The following is a 15,592-nucleotide window of genomic DNA, read 5'->3' as shown; positions in this document are numbered from 1 at the left end:
GCCGGCACGCGACACTCTAGTATTACGGGAACAAAACCTCCTACCTCACTGACCGTTCCGACGAGACTGAGCGCCGCCGACTACGCACCCTTATTGGGTGGGCACGTTGCAGGGCCGTACTCGAAAGGGGTGCTCTCCCTCTATACTCTATGTACTCCCTTCCACCTGATACTGTCCGCTTCTGTCAAGCTCTCGGCTCTTTCCCGTCGATACGAACCATCCCACCGCCTCACTCGGAATATCGACACGAACTAGAGAGCACGAACCGTCTTTCGAATCCTACCTGATTTCGTGCGCCTCTCGCTCTCGCGACCGACAGAAACCGACCAATTCTTGCCGCTTTGGCATTCTCGACAGCTGACAAACCTAGACGACTCTATCGAGTTCGATGTCCGACGATGTACATTATTCTACATACATACATACATAGCTGTCCCTTTGCGTGTTCACGATACCATCTACGGGAAAACGCACGATCTTAAATAAATCGATGTTACAGCGTTGACACGATTACGTAGTATATATATAATGTATGCTATACGAGCAGGACTAATGAACGACGAGCGTACGTCCCTGTGCAACAGTGGCTAAACGGGACGACACCCTTCGACAAGGTAGGGTAGCCAGATCCAATCGAGGGGACTTTGGAGAATTCCCGCTCTCATTTCGCCGAGCATTACCGTAGAAAAGACACGACAACGATCTCTTTCGATTTTACGATGTATTTTCGATGTAGGATCGATGCTGCGCGATTCTCGGCATGGAATAACTGTTTCCTTCTTCTTATCTTCTTCGGTTTAATGAGAAGGAACCATTTAGTTTGAATTATCATTTAGCGACCTTTTCGACTTTGTGCCTCCTATTGTTTGTGGCTCTTCGTGGCTTTCGACAAAGCGACGTCGAACCGTCTCAAAGTATCGAAACCTTCGGCTTTTATACCGCCAAATGAATACCTTTCGGGGTTGCATCGCGAACAAAAAGGAAGATTATCGATTGCTCGGTCGAATGCCTGCCCCTAGCTTTCTCGCATTTACATGCTCGACTTTCCCATTCGACTAAATCCGAAACTGTCTGCCTTCGACGCCAAATGTTGGAATGTTGCCTCGCGTCAATTTTACTCTACACCCTCGCTCCCGAATCTCCCTTTTTAATCTTTTGCCAGCGAGAAAAAAAAAAAACGAAAAAAAAGAAAGGAAATTGGGGGCACAAACGTGAATTCGTCGAGACGATAATTACGTAGGTATCTCACCAGAGGGATGCGATATTATCCGTATACGAGTTGGCACTGTTTCGAGCCTGGATTTTTGCCAGGATAAATATCGATCTTGTCGCGTCCGAGGATCCTCTCGACTTCACTCGATTCGACTCGACGATCTCATCGCCCATCGACGATTGACACGTGTTACGCAGCCGAGCTTCGAAATTGGTGTGCTACCTTCTTCGCTACCTCTTCCCGCTTGCACCACGGGGACAAAGGAGCGCAAGGAGTAGGAACGACTCGATTAAGCTCGAGCGTAACGTAATGATCGAACGCGATTCGGAATTCCATTTGGCACAATTACGTTTCGCCAGAAAATTTCCAGCGAAGAATCCAGACAACTTATTTGATTCCGTGCATAATAAAAAGAGAAAGAAGGAGAAATAGAAATAGAAAACGAAGAATGGGAAAGATAATTTGAGGCAGAACCGCGGGAACAGTGCAAAGAAAGATTGCCTACAGTCTATGGCATAAGCTCGCGCGAGCTACAATTAATGGCTCGTTGACAAGGCACGAAGGGCTATCGTCGTCCTCCGCCTCTGTTGCCTGTGCTTGGCTTCGCGATCGACTCTTTTCGCTTGATCCGAGTAGACGCGGCCCGTTACCGAAACTAACGGGAAAGGATAACGAGCCCTTTACGAGAATTCGCTCGTTGCGTTCCCAACGAACCTTCCGCAAACACCCTTCGTCGTTCTGGCAACACCCTCGAACTCGCTTCAAGGTTCCCGCTACGAAACACCCAGTCACAGCCTCCGCGATTGTTCTTTTCTCCACCGAGCAGTCACCCGAACAGCTTTCCTTTCGCGTATCTTGCTTTCGGCTAAGCGGTGTGTGTACGCAGTCCTTTCACCGACACACACGTTATTCGTCCAACCACTCAAATTCATTTAAACGAGCATCGCGCCGACCTAATTCACCGTGAGATTCTGCTGCTATCTCGAGCAGGCTTAGATACGTACTTGCGTGTGCAACCTTTAGGTGCACGCGCCACCAAATTGCTGGCATTCTACTTCCGAGTATGTATCACCTAATTAGGTGGAATACGAAAAGAAACGCGCGTTCCCAGGTTCGAGTATATCGACTTTTTCCACGATTAGATGTTTCTTCTATCCTATCCTATACATTGTATTATTATCGCATGGATGTAGATTATGCTTCTATTCATCGTTATCAGTTCCACTACTTGTAATTTGATACATTTAACACAGCTACGATATATTAGAAACGACGAAACAAGTTGCCTCCGTGGCGCAATCGGCTAGCGCGTTCGGCTGTTAACCGAAAGGTTGGTGGTTCGAGCCCACCCGGGGGCGAATTTCTCTTTTGTCACATCGAGTCCTTTCGAGCAAGGACTTTATAAATGACCATGAATATTGTACGTATATGGTACCAAGCATCGAACAAGTATAATTTTTTTGTATGGTACTTCCTCCGAAAAATTGCTGAGCTAAATCTATACCATTTTCGAACAGACGAAGCAAACGGTACTGAAAATCATCCCCTAGTACCGTCTTCTTTCCTTCCTCCTTGTTCCATTATTTTTGAACTTATTTGATATCAAAGCGAAAAAAATGGATCTACATAATTTAAAAAAAAAGCAACGTATTTTTTAATACGCAAATCTTGCCGATACAGCAACAAAAAATAACACTCCGCCCAACGTGGGGCTCGAACCCACGACCCTGAGATTAAGAGTCTCATGCTCTACCGACTGAGCTAGCCGGGCTATAATTTTTTGCGATCTTTGATATAGCAAACTACATGTATTACGTACTAATAAAATTGCCTAACTAATAAATAAATTTTTTCGATACTCGTCGACGATGCTGTCGACGCTCGATTCTTTCGTAATAGATACGAAACGTGGGTTACGGAATAAGTTGCAAATTTTTGCGTAACACTATCGTTTATTTGATGAGATCAAGTATTGGCGATAACTTACTTCGCGTTTTACACTAAAAAGGTTTTCGTAATTTCTCGATATATGTATAACGATAATGTGCTGTAACGTAAACGCCTGAAACTTTTAGAGCAATTTTCTTGTTTTACGAGGCTTTCTAAGGTTTTATCCGAGAACAAACTAAAGTTGGCTATATCTCTGGTGTGTCTCTTAAGATCTTGTTGGTTAATGCTCGAAAGTTAATGCTCAACGTAGGGCAACTTCTCTAAACCCTGAAACGCATCTGATATGCGCCTTTTTAAACGCAACGCAACTTAGGTCGAAAATCTTGTTTGACCAAACATACCATCCACTTTCAGGTAAGATCCTGTCGAGAACATTAATGACGAACACGCATAATTTTCTACTGTTTTGGTTATGATCTATGGTGTTCCACGCAACCACGTTAACCATGCAATTCAAGTTTAGGCAGAAACCTTCAGAATCCCAACATTTATTCTTATACTTTACTTTTAAAGTTATTATATCCATATATGTATGTATGTATATTAACCTACCGCCATCTTTCTCTCTTTGTGCAGCAAAATTTTTATTCGATCTTTTCTTTTATACTAATTTTTAAGCAAATTTAATTTTTTCCTTGATTCAAACGTATTTATCGATGACAATGAAAAGTGGTAGATACTCGGATAATCGGAAAAAAATATTAAACACAGGGAAAACAAAAAAAGGAAAAAGGTACGAAAAACACCGACGAGGATGGGATTCGAACCCACGCGTGCAGAGCACACCCACGCGTGCAGAGCACGCGTGCAGAGCACATTGGATTAGCAGTCCAACGCCTTAACCACTCGGCCACCTCGTCAACCGTTAACTTTTTATTTCAATACACAGAACATGATACATAAAAAATTTCTTAAACAATTTATTGTTATTGAATAGGCTAACCTTGAATCACAAAGGGTAATTGCGTTTCGAGCGATAATTATAACGTCTCGATAATGTCATTTTCCTATGCGATCGGTTTAATGCAACGTGGCTAGGTAATCTAAGATCTAAGATACTACTATCTCGTCTAAGCTTAAATCATCGTATCGGCAAGAGAACTTCGATGATACCTGGTTCGGATGTAACACAACTGACTGACCGATTACACGAAGCTTTCATTGCAAAAGTTTAAAGCGACTTGGATCAAAGTTGGGCGATGGAATTCATCGGGATGGATTCGCTGTGGGAAAGCGAAAACGAAATAGCAAATTCCTGGAAAAGGTGTGTCAAGAGACTAGTCGTAATTAGGATATAAATGTTGCTATAAAACGAATAATTATGGAATCGTGGATTGATCTCGAGTGGAAAACAGAAGAAAAAAATAGAAATCGTTGTCATCTGCTTACAAAGAAACTGGTTTATTCGTATGAAAAATACGTATGTATCGTGGTGCACTGGGTTTTTCACGCGTAGGAAAACAAAAGGTCTTGTTTGATTGGCTGGCTGCCAGAATTGACTCGTCTGCGATGCGACCTGTCTGCCATTCTCGCGAGCAAATTTGTCGAGGTTGTGTTTTGTTCGACCGGCAGCCGATGGTTCGCTGTTCTTCCCTGACCATTGGATACAAACGCGCGCGTCGGTTTGGATCAAAGATGCGACCGGGTATGCTGCTTAACGGAAAGACAGGGGATGAACGGCGTAAACGAACGCAAAACATTGGCGACTGTTGGAGAGAACAAATGAGGGAGAAACGGACGCCGGTGATGGATCGGTGATATTCAACGATCGCCCATTACTAAGAAGCAACGAGAAGGTACTTTTTCCGTAAGGCAGGTAGCTTCTTCCAAGGTGCCGAGATTAGCTCTCAAGAGGACCTCCGCGATTACTTTCTCGGCGATAATACTTTGACGAGGCATCGATTTCCTCAATTTGCCAGCCACATAACGACCAAACGTCTCGAAATGGTCGTCAGTTACGGAACTGGCAAACTGTCTCGGAGAGATTTCACACGTCGAGTCCTTCGGCTGACGATCTTGAAAGCTTTCCGGTTGTTGATGACATTTCCTTCTGAGAGGATCGGCCGATGCGGAGGTGGAAATTCTTCTGGCGTACGAGCCCTCGGTTTCAAGGATGATCGGTTGAAACGCCGGAGCAGAGCTAGCTGCCGGGGACGGTACAGGTGACGGTGGCTCGATCTTGTCTACGTCCGTTTGCACAGACTAGAAAACAGTTACGTTGCCAACTGTAATTCAATGCTAGCGATATGGACTATGGTGTATCGATCAAAGTACGCGTATGTGTATAACGATCAACGAACGAACGAACGAACGAACGAACGAACGAACGAACGAACGAACGAACGAACGCGATACAAACAGAGTCCAACGTCCGAACGAACCATTCGATACGTCGTTGCACTGACTCGCGTTGTTACGTTCCGCCTTATCGTATCGCGTTGTTAGGTTCTATCTTATCGTATCGCGTCGTATCGTGTCGTATCGTATCGGGTCGTATCGCGTCGTGTCGAGTTTGCTCTCAATGAAATAAAAATGCTTTCCAACTTGCATAATCTTTCGCACGAAGTATTCGTGCAAGAGCGTTTTAAATATACGAATATATGGACGAACAAACCAACGTTTCGACTTTCTTTTTGATTAAAACGTAATTCTCAGCGTATCGTAACGCTCGTCGAGTTTTCCGATCGATAAAGTCCCGTAAAGAGCAAGAGAAATAGATAGAGCGAAGGTTAAAAAGAAATTAAAAGCGAGACTAAAAATGGCAGGGAAGAAAGGATAAGAAGAGGAAGAAACGAGCTTGTTGCTCGTATCGTATTGCTCGCGAAATATTTATCTTCTCGTTCTCACCGTACTCGCTACCACGACGTGATGTACCACGACGTTACAGAACGAAACGCAACTTGACGCCTTCGATTACTCGTTCACGAACGACAAATTCGATTTTTCAAAAAATTGAAATACCAAAAGCTTGCGTGTTCGTTTAAGAATACAGAAGTAAAAGTAGAGTGCAAATGAGTATAGATAACAACGAAAGGGAGGGGAAGAGAAGGGACGGTTTTAAGGGGAAAGGGAGAGCGAAAGCGAGAGAGTGCGAGAGTCTCGATTTGCGCAGTCTCGGTAACTCGAGAAAAATTGCACGAGGTCGTACCATCATCTCCTCTTGAGAGAGATCCGTTGGGTTAGCCAAAGCATTCTTAAAGTCTCTCTCTTCATCTAGTGGACTCGTTTCGTTTTGTTCCGCTACGAACTTTAAAATATCGTAGTACCATAACGAAGATCTGTATCGTAGTCGAGGATTCTGGACCATCTTTTGCGAATTGCGCACCTTTTTGTATTCCCTTCTGAACGCGGTTCTAAGCGTGTTGATTTTTCGTATGACAGTCTCTTTATCCGCGATCGGATTAACCTCCCTCAATTTTTGCACGAGAGCGTCATAAGCACGATTTCGAAGTATCCTGTCCTTGTATCCCCTATACCTGACCTGCCACAAGCAGCGGAAACTACGGTAGAGGTGAATGAATTCCGCGAGAAAATCATGCGAGTATCCGACCAAATCCGACATGTTGCTTGGTTCGCGCGGATACGATTCCCAAGGAAGTCGATCAGAAATCGAGCTTCGGCTTTTCCATCAATTCATGCACTTACGAAATTCCGTGTTTTTATATAGGTGTACGGTCTTTGAAAGAACGTAACGCGATCTTCTCGCCACGCGGTTGACTTACGATCGAACGACGAACGCGAGCACAAGTAAGATAAACGTAGCGTGGATGACCGCGCTCGACGTTCGACTGAGGGGCCACCAGTCCACACGAGTCCACAGGCCGCTTCTCGAACGGACGATCGTCAGATGGTAGTCAGATGTCGATCGTATGCCTGCCTTTGGAAACGCGTACCTACGCGTTTGCACAAACCACCTTGTTGCCGACCAGATCTTTCTCCCTCCAGCGATCAGAGGTTTGCTCGTGCTTGTACAAGAGGCCCTACCACGACAAGCGCTCGACGCCACTCTTTCATAATTACTCACATTCGTTTTCAACGCAGCAGTTTTTTCTTTATACTCCTTTCCTTCTTCTTTTTTTCTTCTATTTCCCTTCGAATTACATCGATCAAATAACTATCCCTTCTTTAATTCTTTCTACTTTTGCGTTAAGTTCTTCTTTACGAACTGATTCTTCGGGAGAGAGAGAGAGAGAGAGAGAGAGAGAGAGAGAGAGAGAAGCGAGGACAAGGTTTCGATCGAAGTGTACGATTCGACTGGAATCAGTGCACTGCACGCAACGTGTTCGCACTAGAGAACGTTTGACAGTCGTTGCGCGTAATCACGTGGTATTCTCGCAATCGTGTAACCGTTCACGACGAATTTTCAAATAGTAGAAAGCTTGAAATTCGCACGGATCCAGTCGTACTTGAAGCGCTTTGTGTTTTAGCAGGTTCGAGAAGGTTTGCGCAAACGCGAAGCGTGACAAGAGGAACCGTGGCGAGGTGTTGCGGAGCAGGGTGAAGGCGAACCGACTCGATGGGTCTCTGTCTGCGTCCAATGAAAGCTATTTCCTGCTAGTGTTGCCAACGTGACCGCGCAAACACGTTTCACGAGCTGGTCGAGTGCGACAGTTTATGCACCGCCACGCCTCGACGTGTACCACTCGCGTTCTTAGTGCTTCGTACGCGTTAATTGTTGACGAAAGGTTACCGTTCGACGCTTGCCTCCAGACATTATCACTTAAATAAATCTCGTGGCAAATCTATCTGTTTTATCGCGAAACTAGCGAGCGCGCACGTGCAAACCACGCTGCATAGTCTCGCGGAATTGGTTACAGTTTCGAGATCGCGGAAAGTATCTCTAGAAAATCGAAATTGCGAAATCCGAGAAGCAAACACGGCCGAAGGCCGGTTTCGCCAGATCGGAGGACGATAGCGCTGCCGCTATGTGCGAACCTTCGCGCCTTATAAGGTACTAGTGGCCAATTCGTTCGTCACTCGATTCCCCGTCATCTCGATTCTCGCGACAAGTCTCCTTCGTCGTTACTTATTTATTTATTTATTTGTTTGTTAGTTATGGAATACCGGCCTAATCAAGCTATAGATTATACCGAATAATTTCCATTTTGAGTTCGACGATTCTAGCTTGACGCATTTCTTCGTGCAAAACGTGTTTTGAAAGATAAGTTGAGGTAAAAGATTGAGAGAAAAAACGAGCAAGAGACTCGTTGGAAGTCATAGGAAGAAAGAGAAGAGAGGAGGAATGAAGAGAACGGAGAGGCGGGGCGCGAGTAAGAGGATATTATAAAAGGAGAAAGGCAACGATGTTTAAACACGAAAGACGTACTTTCGCTTACAGATAACACGAGAAAACGAAATCATTGATATACAAATCGTTGTACGATTTCGAGAAAGGGAGATTTAGATGGGAGGTGTCGGTGGTGAGCGTCAAGTCAGAACCCTGTCTCTAAATTAACGTTTCTCTCGAAATGTAACGCAGACGCGATGTATTTACACCGAATATGTCATCAATTGACATAAGTTACAGTCCAGAAAGCGATACATTGTCCGAACGCCACGCACGTTAGTACACCAGTGTCGAAACATTTAAGGGCTTGCATTTGGATATGCTTCGAACGATGCGATTCGCTTGCCTTTTCCCTTCCTATTTTCGTATCTCTTAGAATAAATTTACCGGTACCTGTTTTCCAGAGTATCTATTTTTTTCAAGTACTACTAACGCGCCATTCGCTGAAAATGTATACCACGCACTACGTTGAGACAAAAATAATTTGGAAATTAGCCGATAACTCCGAGAATTACAAAGAAAATCTCTTTCGAGACAGCAATTACATATTTCGATCGATCGATCGAACGTGCGATTGCCAATCACTGTAAGTACATAAGGCGACTTAATTCGTATTAGCTCGAGCGCTGTTCTTCTCGTAATCGTTGAGCGAATCCACATCGTGAATAACCCAAAATTACATGTACATATGTTTGTTCGGTACCACTTACTTCGAGTCATCGACGAGCTCGCTGTTTTTCCATTTCTTCAAAAAGTTGTGTTTTCACCACCGAACCGCGTATCACGGATCATTTACCGGTACCAGACAAATTTCTTTAATCGCAACACGCTTGAATCTGTGTGTGGAGAGATTTTAGCGGAGACTGGCGGTCCCTAACTTTTCGCGCACGCGCGTCAACTTGTACTTTCTTATCTTCGTATACGAATTTTTCACCGGTGCCCCTGTGCTGATTTATTCTTCGGAATGCTTGGTAGATGAAAATTGAACGCGGCAGCTGAAAATTGCGGCCAGCAGCGTGCGTGCAAGTAGAAATCGTACCGGTGGAATGCACCAGTGGTTCGGACGCTAGCTAAAGTCTCACTGGCGAAACTGGCACCGCTGCGTTGCGTTGGTTCGTTTCACTCATCGTAGGCTTCCACTCGGTCGCTTTCGCGCGTTTATTCCGAGTGTGGCGTGTGTTGGGCCGGGTCAGGCCGAGTCGACCAGGCCAGGGCAGGGCAGAGCAGGGTAGGGCCATGCCAGGCCAGGCCAGGCCAGGCCAGGCCAGGCCAGGCCAGGGCAAGGCAGGGCAGGGCCAGGCTGGCAATCGCCGCCGTGTACCCAAACTATAATAGATCGCAGCACTGAATACACTTTGTTTATATAAGCTGTTATGACGGCGTCTAGTTCAAGATCAAAATAAATGGAACTCAGAGTTTCGACTGCCAGTCCCTTCCGAAATACGACGCAACAACTCTATTTCATTGAATATTACCTTGGCGTATTTTGCTTTTTAAGGGAAAAAATGAAAATTATACGCGTGTGTGTATGCGTGTGTATTCTATATGCATGTGTATATACATATGTATGTATACGTATTTTGTGTTTATGGCGGCCTTAGTATTTTGTTTCTTAAAACTCAGTATAGAGACGATATCGAATGCAAAGCGATTTCGATTAAGGAAGACGAACGATTACACAGGAAAGAGAGCAGACGTCGGGATAGCGAAAAAGGGAAGCGATTGCGTTTTTCTTTGTGATCAAAGAGAACCTCTGTCGGTCACCGAATCTGTTACCGAGTCACTCGCTTTTCGTTCTCTGCGTCGTTTGCCAAGAATCGCTTCAACTCCAATGTAAACGTGCTTTTTATTCAAATTTTCAGCTAGACGATACGACGACACATTCTCGGAAGGAAGATACGCGCGAACGAATTCAAAATGTTTATCGGTTTGGCAATGGATATCGTTCGAGAATACGATAAACTCGTTTCCAACAAATCTTTGCACCTTTCTTCTAACGTTCGAAAATATTGCACAAAACGCGCGTTGTTATACATTTGATTTTTGATTATTGCAATGTATTCGTTAGGCTTCGTACGGTTGAAAATTTGATTGGTTTGAGTGGTTGATACGATGTAGGAAACCCACATCAGAATATGTATATAGACAAGAAACAGGAGACAGATAGGTTATGAGTGTGTGCGATGCTGCTACTGTTTGGGAAAGCGGCTTTATGGTTTGTTGGGAAAGAAGAAGACGAAGGGGAAACACCGTGAAAAAAAAAAAAATAAACGAAACGATGAACACCGAGTATGAGAAAGAAAGAAAAAAAGACAAAGAGGACGATACTAATCCTCTTTGTATGGAAAAACCGAGTGGTCCGCCGAGCAGACTACGAAGCAGAGCAGACTTTCGAATAAGCTATTCAACCAGTGCAATATACCGTACAAATATAGCGTATCCCGTCTAGACGACGTGACTTTTCTATACAAACGAAAAGTTACCTCGTTATTTCGCGAGATTCCCATGGAAAGCACGGCGAACGGTATGGAAAAGCAATACCGAGATGTTGAAGTAAGCAATTGGTCTTCTTTATCCGATTGTTTTCGCTCGTTAAGCAGCGATCGGCAGATTCCTGACGCAAGTCGAAACAGCTAAAAGCTTTTTATCCACGCGGTGCCGCTTTACCGATTGTTCGCGTATAAGCTAACATTCCCCTTTTTTCCTCACCGCGGCGCGACGTCGTCGTCTAATAAATTCTACTCGAACAAAGACTAAAACGTTTCAGACCATACTCTGCGAGCTATACCTAATAACCTGGTTTAATTAAAGCTGTATTCAAAACCGGCTCGTCTACGAGTCGTTTCTTCGATGTCCAATAACGCAACTGAACGGTGAACAACCGCGAGGAACTGGTGCAAACTCGATTCGAACGACTTTATCTCAACGTATGGGAAGTACAATACCATTCCCTGTGAAAGAACGTATTCTATAATGTTTGTATGACATCGAGTGACAGTTTGTCCCGATCGAATCGTATGGAAAACAGTATAAAACTAGTGTAGTTTTTCAAGCGAAGAATTAAGCGGAAAACATAATAGGGGATCGATTGACAATTAATTGACAAATGTGGGACGTCGTAATTTACAATGTAACAAAAATTCCAATTGGTTCTGAACAAAGAATACTACCGATGATTAACGAGAAAACTCGAAAAATGGGCTTTAAACTCGGTATCTCGGTGAAAAGCTTTGTGTCACGCGTACATCGTAGCTACAGAGCGATACGAAGGCAGACAATAGAGGGTAAAGTTATGTCAGAAAGAAAAAAGATATTGTGTACTGGAAGCTCTACTATTACTACGATACGTTCCATCAATGACGCAGATTCGTGAAATGAAAAGAATATTTCTTTTGCTCGGATGCTATACATAGGTGTTATACGTATACTCGATGAGAAAGTGATAGAAAGAATTTCGTAGCAGTCGTCGCCGCGATTGAGAAATTGTAATTTTTTACTCGTTCGTAATCCTCGAATAGTCGCAAAACGTACTATATCGGGATCGTACAACGAATCGCGAAACTACCAGCGAGAGGTTGAATATTTCAGTTCCATTGAATATTCCATAGTCTGTGATGTGAGTATCTCGTTATCGAACCTTGTCTACAATTCCTATCTCACATTCTTGTTAACGGTAGTGCTTTTTCTCTGCGTATAATATTACGCATACTGAAGCTACATTTAAGATCAGGGCCGTATCTCAGACAGTTTGTCACACCCGATTTGATTGAAATTTTACAGATAGCTTCATTTTCCATTCGAAGGTTAAGACCTTTCGTGCTTCGATTTGATTGAAATTTTGAAAATAACTTCTTTTTAGATAAAAACAACATTTGAGGGAACGATTTTTGCTGATTCGAAGATTAAAATTTAAAATTTTGCGGAAAACGTTTTACTAGCGCAATGTCACTCCCTGCGTTATCGATACAGCGATGAATGCAAAATTGGACAATGAAAATTTGAAGAAGGATATTTACGCGAAGAATCATGAATCCTTGGTATGATAGACATGTACTTAAAGATATCCCTGATACTGCATATCGTATTTTATATAGTTTTGTTTTAGATCTTTTTAACCGGCCGCCATAAAGCGACTGGCAATCCTTGTTAGTGAGATCGTCCCTATTTTGAATAATTACCTTCATTTTATTTTGTAATCTACTTTATACATTTCAATTGGAGTAATGTTTAATTTTTATTGTTCGATAGGTATGATAGAGCGCGAAGGAGATAAGTATCACTTGGTAATATGACCTGACAATAAACGCGACGAAACTATACTACTGTCGTTAATCAAGAAACACACCTTAGCTTTCGAGTCAGTAAAAATGTTTCTCGCAAAAGTTATTTTTATCTAAAAGGAACCTGCTCTTGCGGAAGTTAAATTATTCTTTTGTATGTTCGATCCATTCTTAAATCAATCGATGAAACAAAAAAACCATAACTTCGAGGATGTTTCGTGGAAGAATGCACCGGTTGGTTAACCGGCATAACCAATTTGACCTGTGTGCCATAATTGGTTCGATAAGATTGATGAGAATAATAATAACGGTAGTAGTAGTGCAGTAGCAGTAACAGTAGCTGTAACAGTAACAGTAGCAGTAATAGTAGTAGTTGTAGTAGCAGTAGAAGTAGTGATAAGAGCAGTAGTGACTGCAGTAATAGTTACAGAGCAGTAACAAGCTATGGTAGTGATTATTTTGACTAGAAATAAAAAAGCACATCGACCGCGTTCTTTTATTCCGCGGACTTCGCTAGACATTGTTCCTGAAATCAATCGACAAAGTCAACGAATTAGAAAAAAACTGCGACTTCGATATTAGCAGTGAAAATAATTGTTTGGGACAGGTACTGAAAAAATACCATTGTTTATTTTCTATTAATAAAATTACGGTTCTTACATTTTAAAATGTAAATTATATTAACCGAAAAAGGCATTGTTGCTGGAGCCCTCTGTCGTGCAATTGTGAAGTAACGATGCAGGGTGGTTAGACATGTTGTTAACGGTTTGTCCTCCCCCTAATCCACCTCCAACGCATCCAGCAGCAATATCGCCGCCACCACCACCAACACCACCACCAACAACACCACCACCACCACCAACACCACTACCACCACTGCTGCCACCATTTGTATCGGCAACTGCAACGGGTGCGGCGAGACCAACGTCGCCACCTCCTAGTCCGACTCCGATTCCAGCTGTTCCGCTAGCATTTCTTGTTCTTGGAGGTTTTACGTCTTGTGAGACTTCGTACGTTTGATTCTGTTGATTTTGTAAATTGATTTCATTGTAGACGAGTTCTTGAATCTTCAACCTAATAAACATTTGTCTATCGAGCGGTAAGCTTTTGAGAGGATTTCGAACACTCATCAAAAAATGATAAGTATCGTCTCCTTCTTCTTCTTGCGAGACCCTTAGTCTCTTTTGCAGAGATTCGAATCTTTTTCCGATCTTACTCATCTTACTCATCTTAGGCGGTGGCATAACTTGATGAAGACCATCGTCGTTCGAGAGTAAAGATTGACAAGAATCACCATCTAAATCGTCAAATTGAGTTTCCTCGTGTCCTTCTAAAATATCGATCTGAGGTTCGATTTGCGTTTCTTCTGGCGACGATCGAAGGGCCGCCGAGCAATTTTGCGAAAGAGTGCACCCGATTACTCTTGAATTCATTTGATCTCGCAGGAAGAACAGGCTCTTGAACCAAACCCATTTTGAGTCATGTTCATTAGCGCCACCATCGCATTTTCCTCTATAAGTTTTCTTTAATTCGTTGCGGAAATTGTCTCGTAAGTGCTTCCATTTTGATTTTGCGACGTCCGCTGGAAACGAAGATTCTCCGTTAATTCTTTTGTTACGATAAAAAATTTTTCGAAACTTTCCTACGTGAATAGTGCGCATTCGCATGGCTTTGTTACGTTGATAACAGACGACAATTGATAAAATGAAAAATTTATGAAAAATAAATGGCCAAGAAAACATTGCTTCGTCGAGTATAAAATTTTGTAGCGCTCCAAGCGTTTAATCGTTTGCCCACGAATCCAATGGATTCAAATTACCGCGACCTCAGACGGAATATTGTGTAAACAGTAATTAAAATCATGCTCGCTATCGATATTACCACAAATTGTAGGCATTGACTGTAATTAAAAAATTATAGAAATGGCGACGCAATAACGATCGACCGTACGCGCTCTTAGAAAGTAGCCCGTTTTCCAGCAAATAAATTTAATATGTTCAGATTGTAATTGATCTCGACACGACTATATCGTGTACACGTACGTATACACACAAGTTGATCGAGTCGTTCGCTCGGTTATTCGATAGCTTGATCGAGGAATGAAAAGGACACACGACATACACAATACACAATCGTAGGAAGGTGGTAGTGGGGAAGGGAATGGTACGAGTAGAAACAGTTGAAAATGTGACGGTAGAAGGGAAAGAAAAAGTGGAAGGGATGCGATCAAAAGGGGAAGAGAGAGAGATTGAGAGGGAGTAAGGGGGGAGGGAGGGAGAGAGAGAGGGAGAGAGAGAGAGAGAGAGACATAGTAAGGGAGGCGTACAACGACGCAGGCGCAAATAGAAGAGGCGGAAAGAAGAGAGAAGAGCGAAATGGGAAGAGGAAAGAGGAGAGAGAAGAGCGAGGCGTATACTCACTGGAGACCTCGCAAGCCCTCGCGATCTCTCGCCACATCTTTAGAATGACATCGCGATTGTGATAGTTGACGTTCTTCTGGTCCCAGATCGCGGGCCTAGCGTGCACCTCAGTGATCAGTCTCTGGAGATCCATCGTCATCGCGTTCCTACGCGCGTTCGCGTTGCATCTCCTGGACGATCGCTTACTAGCAACTCGACGGTTGAGAAGCGTGTTGCCGGAGCTGAGTGAGGATGCAGCCGCGCGCGAGCCGCTTCCTCCTCTAGTTACGTTTCGTTGAGATTCGTTGGTGTGCGAAAGCCGATTTTTCGGTTGCTTTGTTGTCGATTCCTCGCTGGAAATCACTTGCTCCCCTGGCTGGTGTTGTTCTTCCTTGATCGGTGGGATCGTGTCGACAGTTTCGTTGACGGTGTCTAGTACTTTGCCACCGCCACCGCCACCGAC

At 43.6% G+C, this 15,592-nt stretch overlaps 1 protein-coding gene and 2 non-coding genes across 3 annotated transcripts; 1 reads left to right on the top strand and 2 right to left on the bottom strand.

Annotated features, from left to right (window-relative positions):
- Positions 1 to 2,497: 2,497 nt before the first annotated feature.
- On the top strand, positions 2,498 to 2,571 carry TRNAN-GUU. The gene has a single exon. It is a non-coding gene; the product is annotated as a tRNA-Asn (tRNA).
- A 340-nt stretch (positions 2,572 to 2,911) lies between these two features.
- TRNAK-CUU lies at positions 2,912 to 2,984 on the bottom strand. The gene has a single exon. It is a non-coding gene; the product is annotated as a tRNA-Lys (tRNA).
- A 2,244-nt stretch (positions 2,985 to 5,228) lies between these two features.
- Positions 5,229 to 15,592, bottom strand: LOC100744468 (the record flags this gene model as incomplete). The annotated part of the gene is made up of 3 exons (XM_033323678.1): positions 5,229 to 5,365; positions 13,391 to 14,312; positions 15,151 to 15,592. Coding segments are annotated over 2 exons (1,344 nt in total), but the record flags the coding sequence as incomplete, so codon positions are not given.

This window comes from Bombus impatiens, unplaced genomic scaffold (genome assembly GCF_000188095.3).
Source record: "Bombus impatiens unplaced genomic scaffold, BIMP_2.2 scf_1096, whole genome shotgun sequence".
Taxonomy (NCBI): domain Eukaryota; kingdom Metazoa; phylum Arthropoda; class Insecta; order Hymenoptera; family Apidae; genus Bombus; species Bombus impatiens.
Note: the sequence above shows the minus strand (reverse complement) of the source record. Positions and strands in the feature narration are given on the sequence as shown.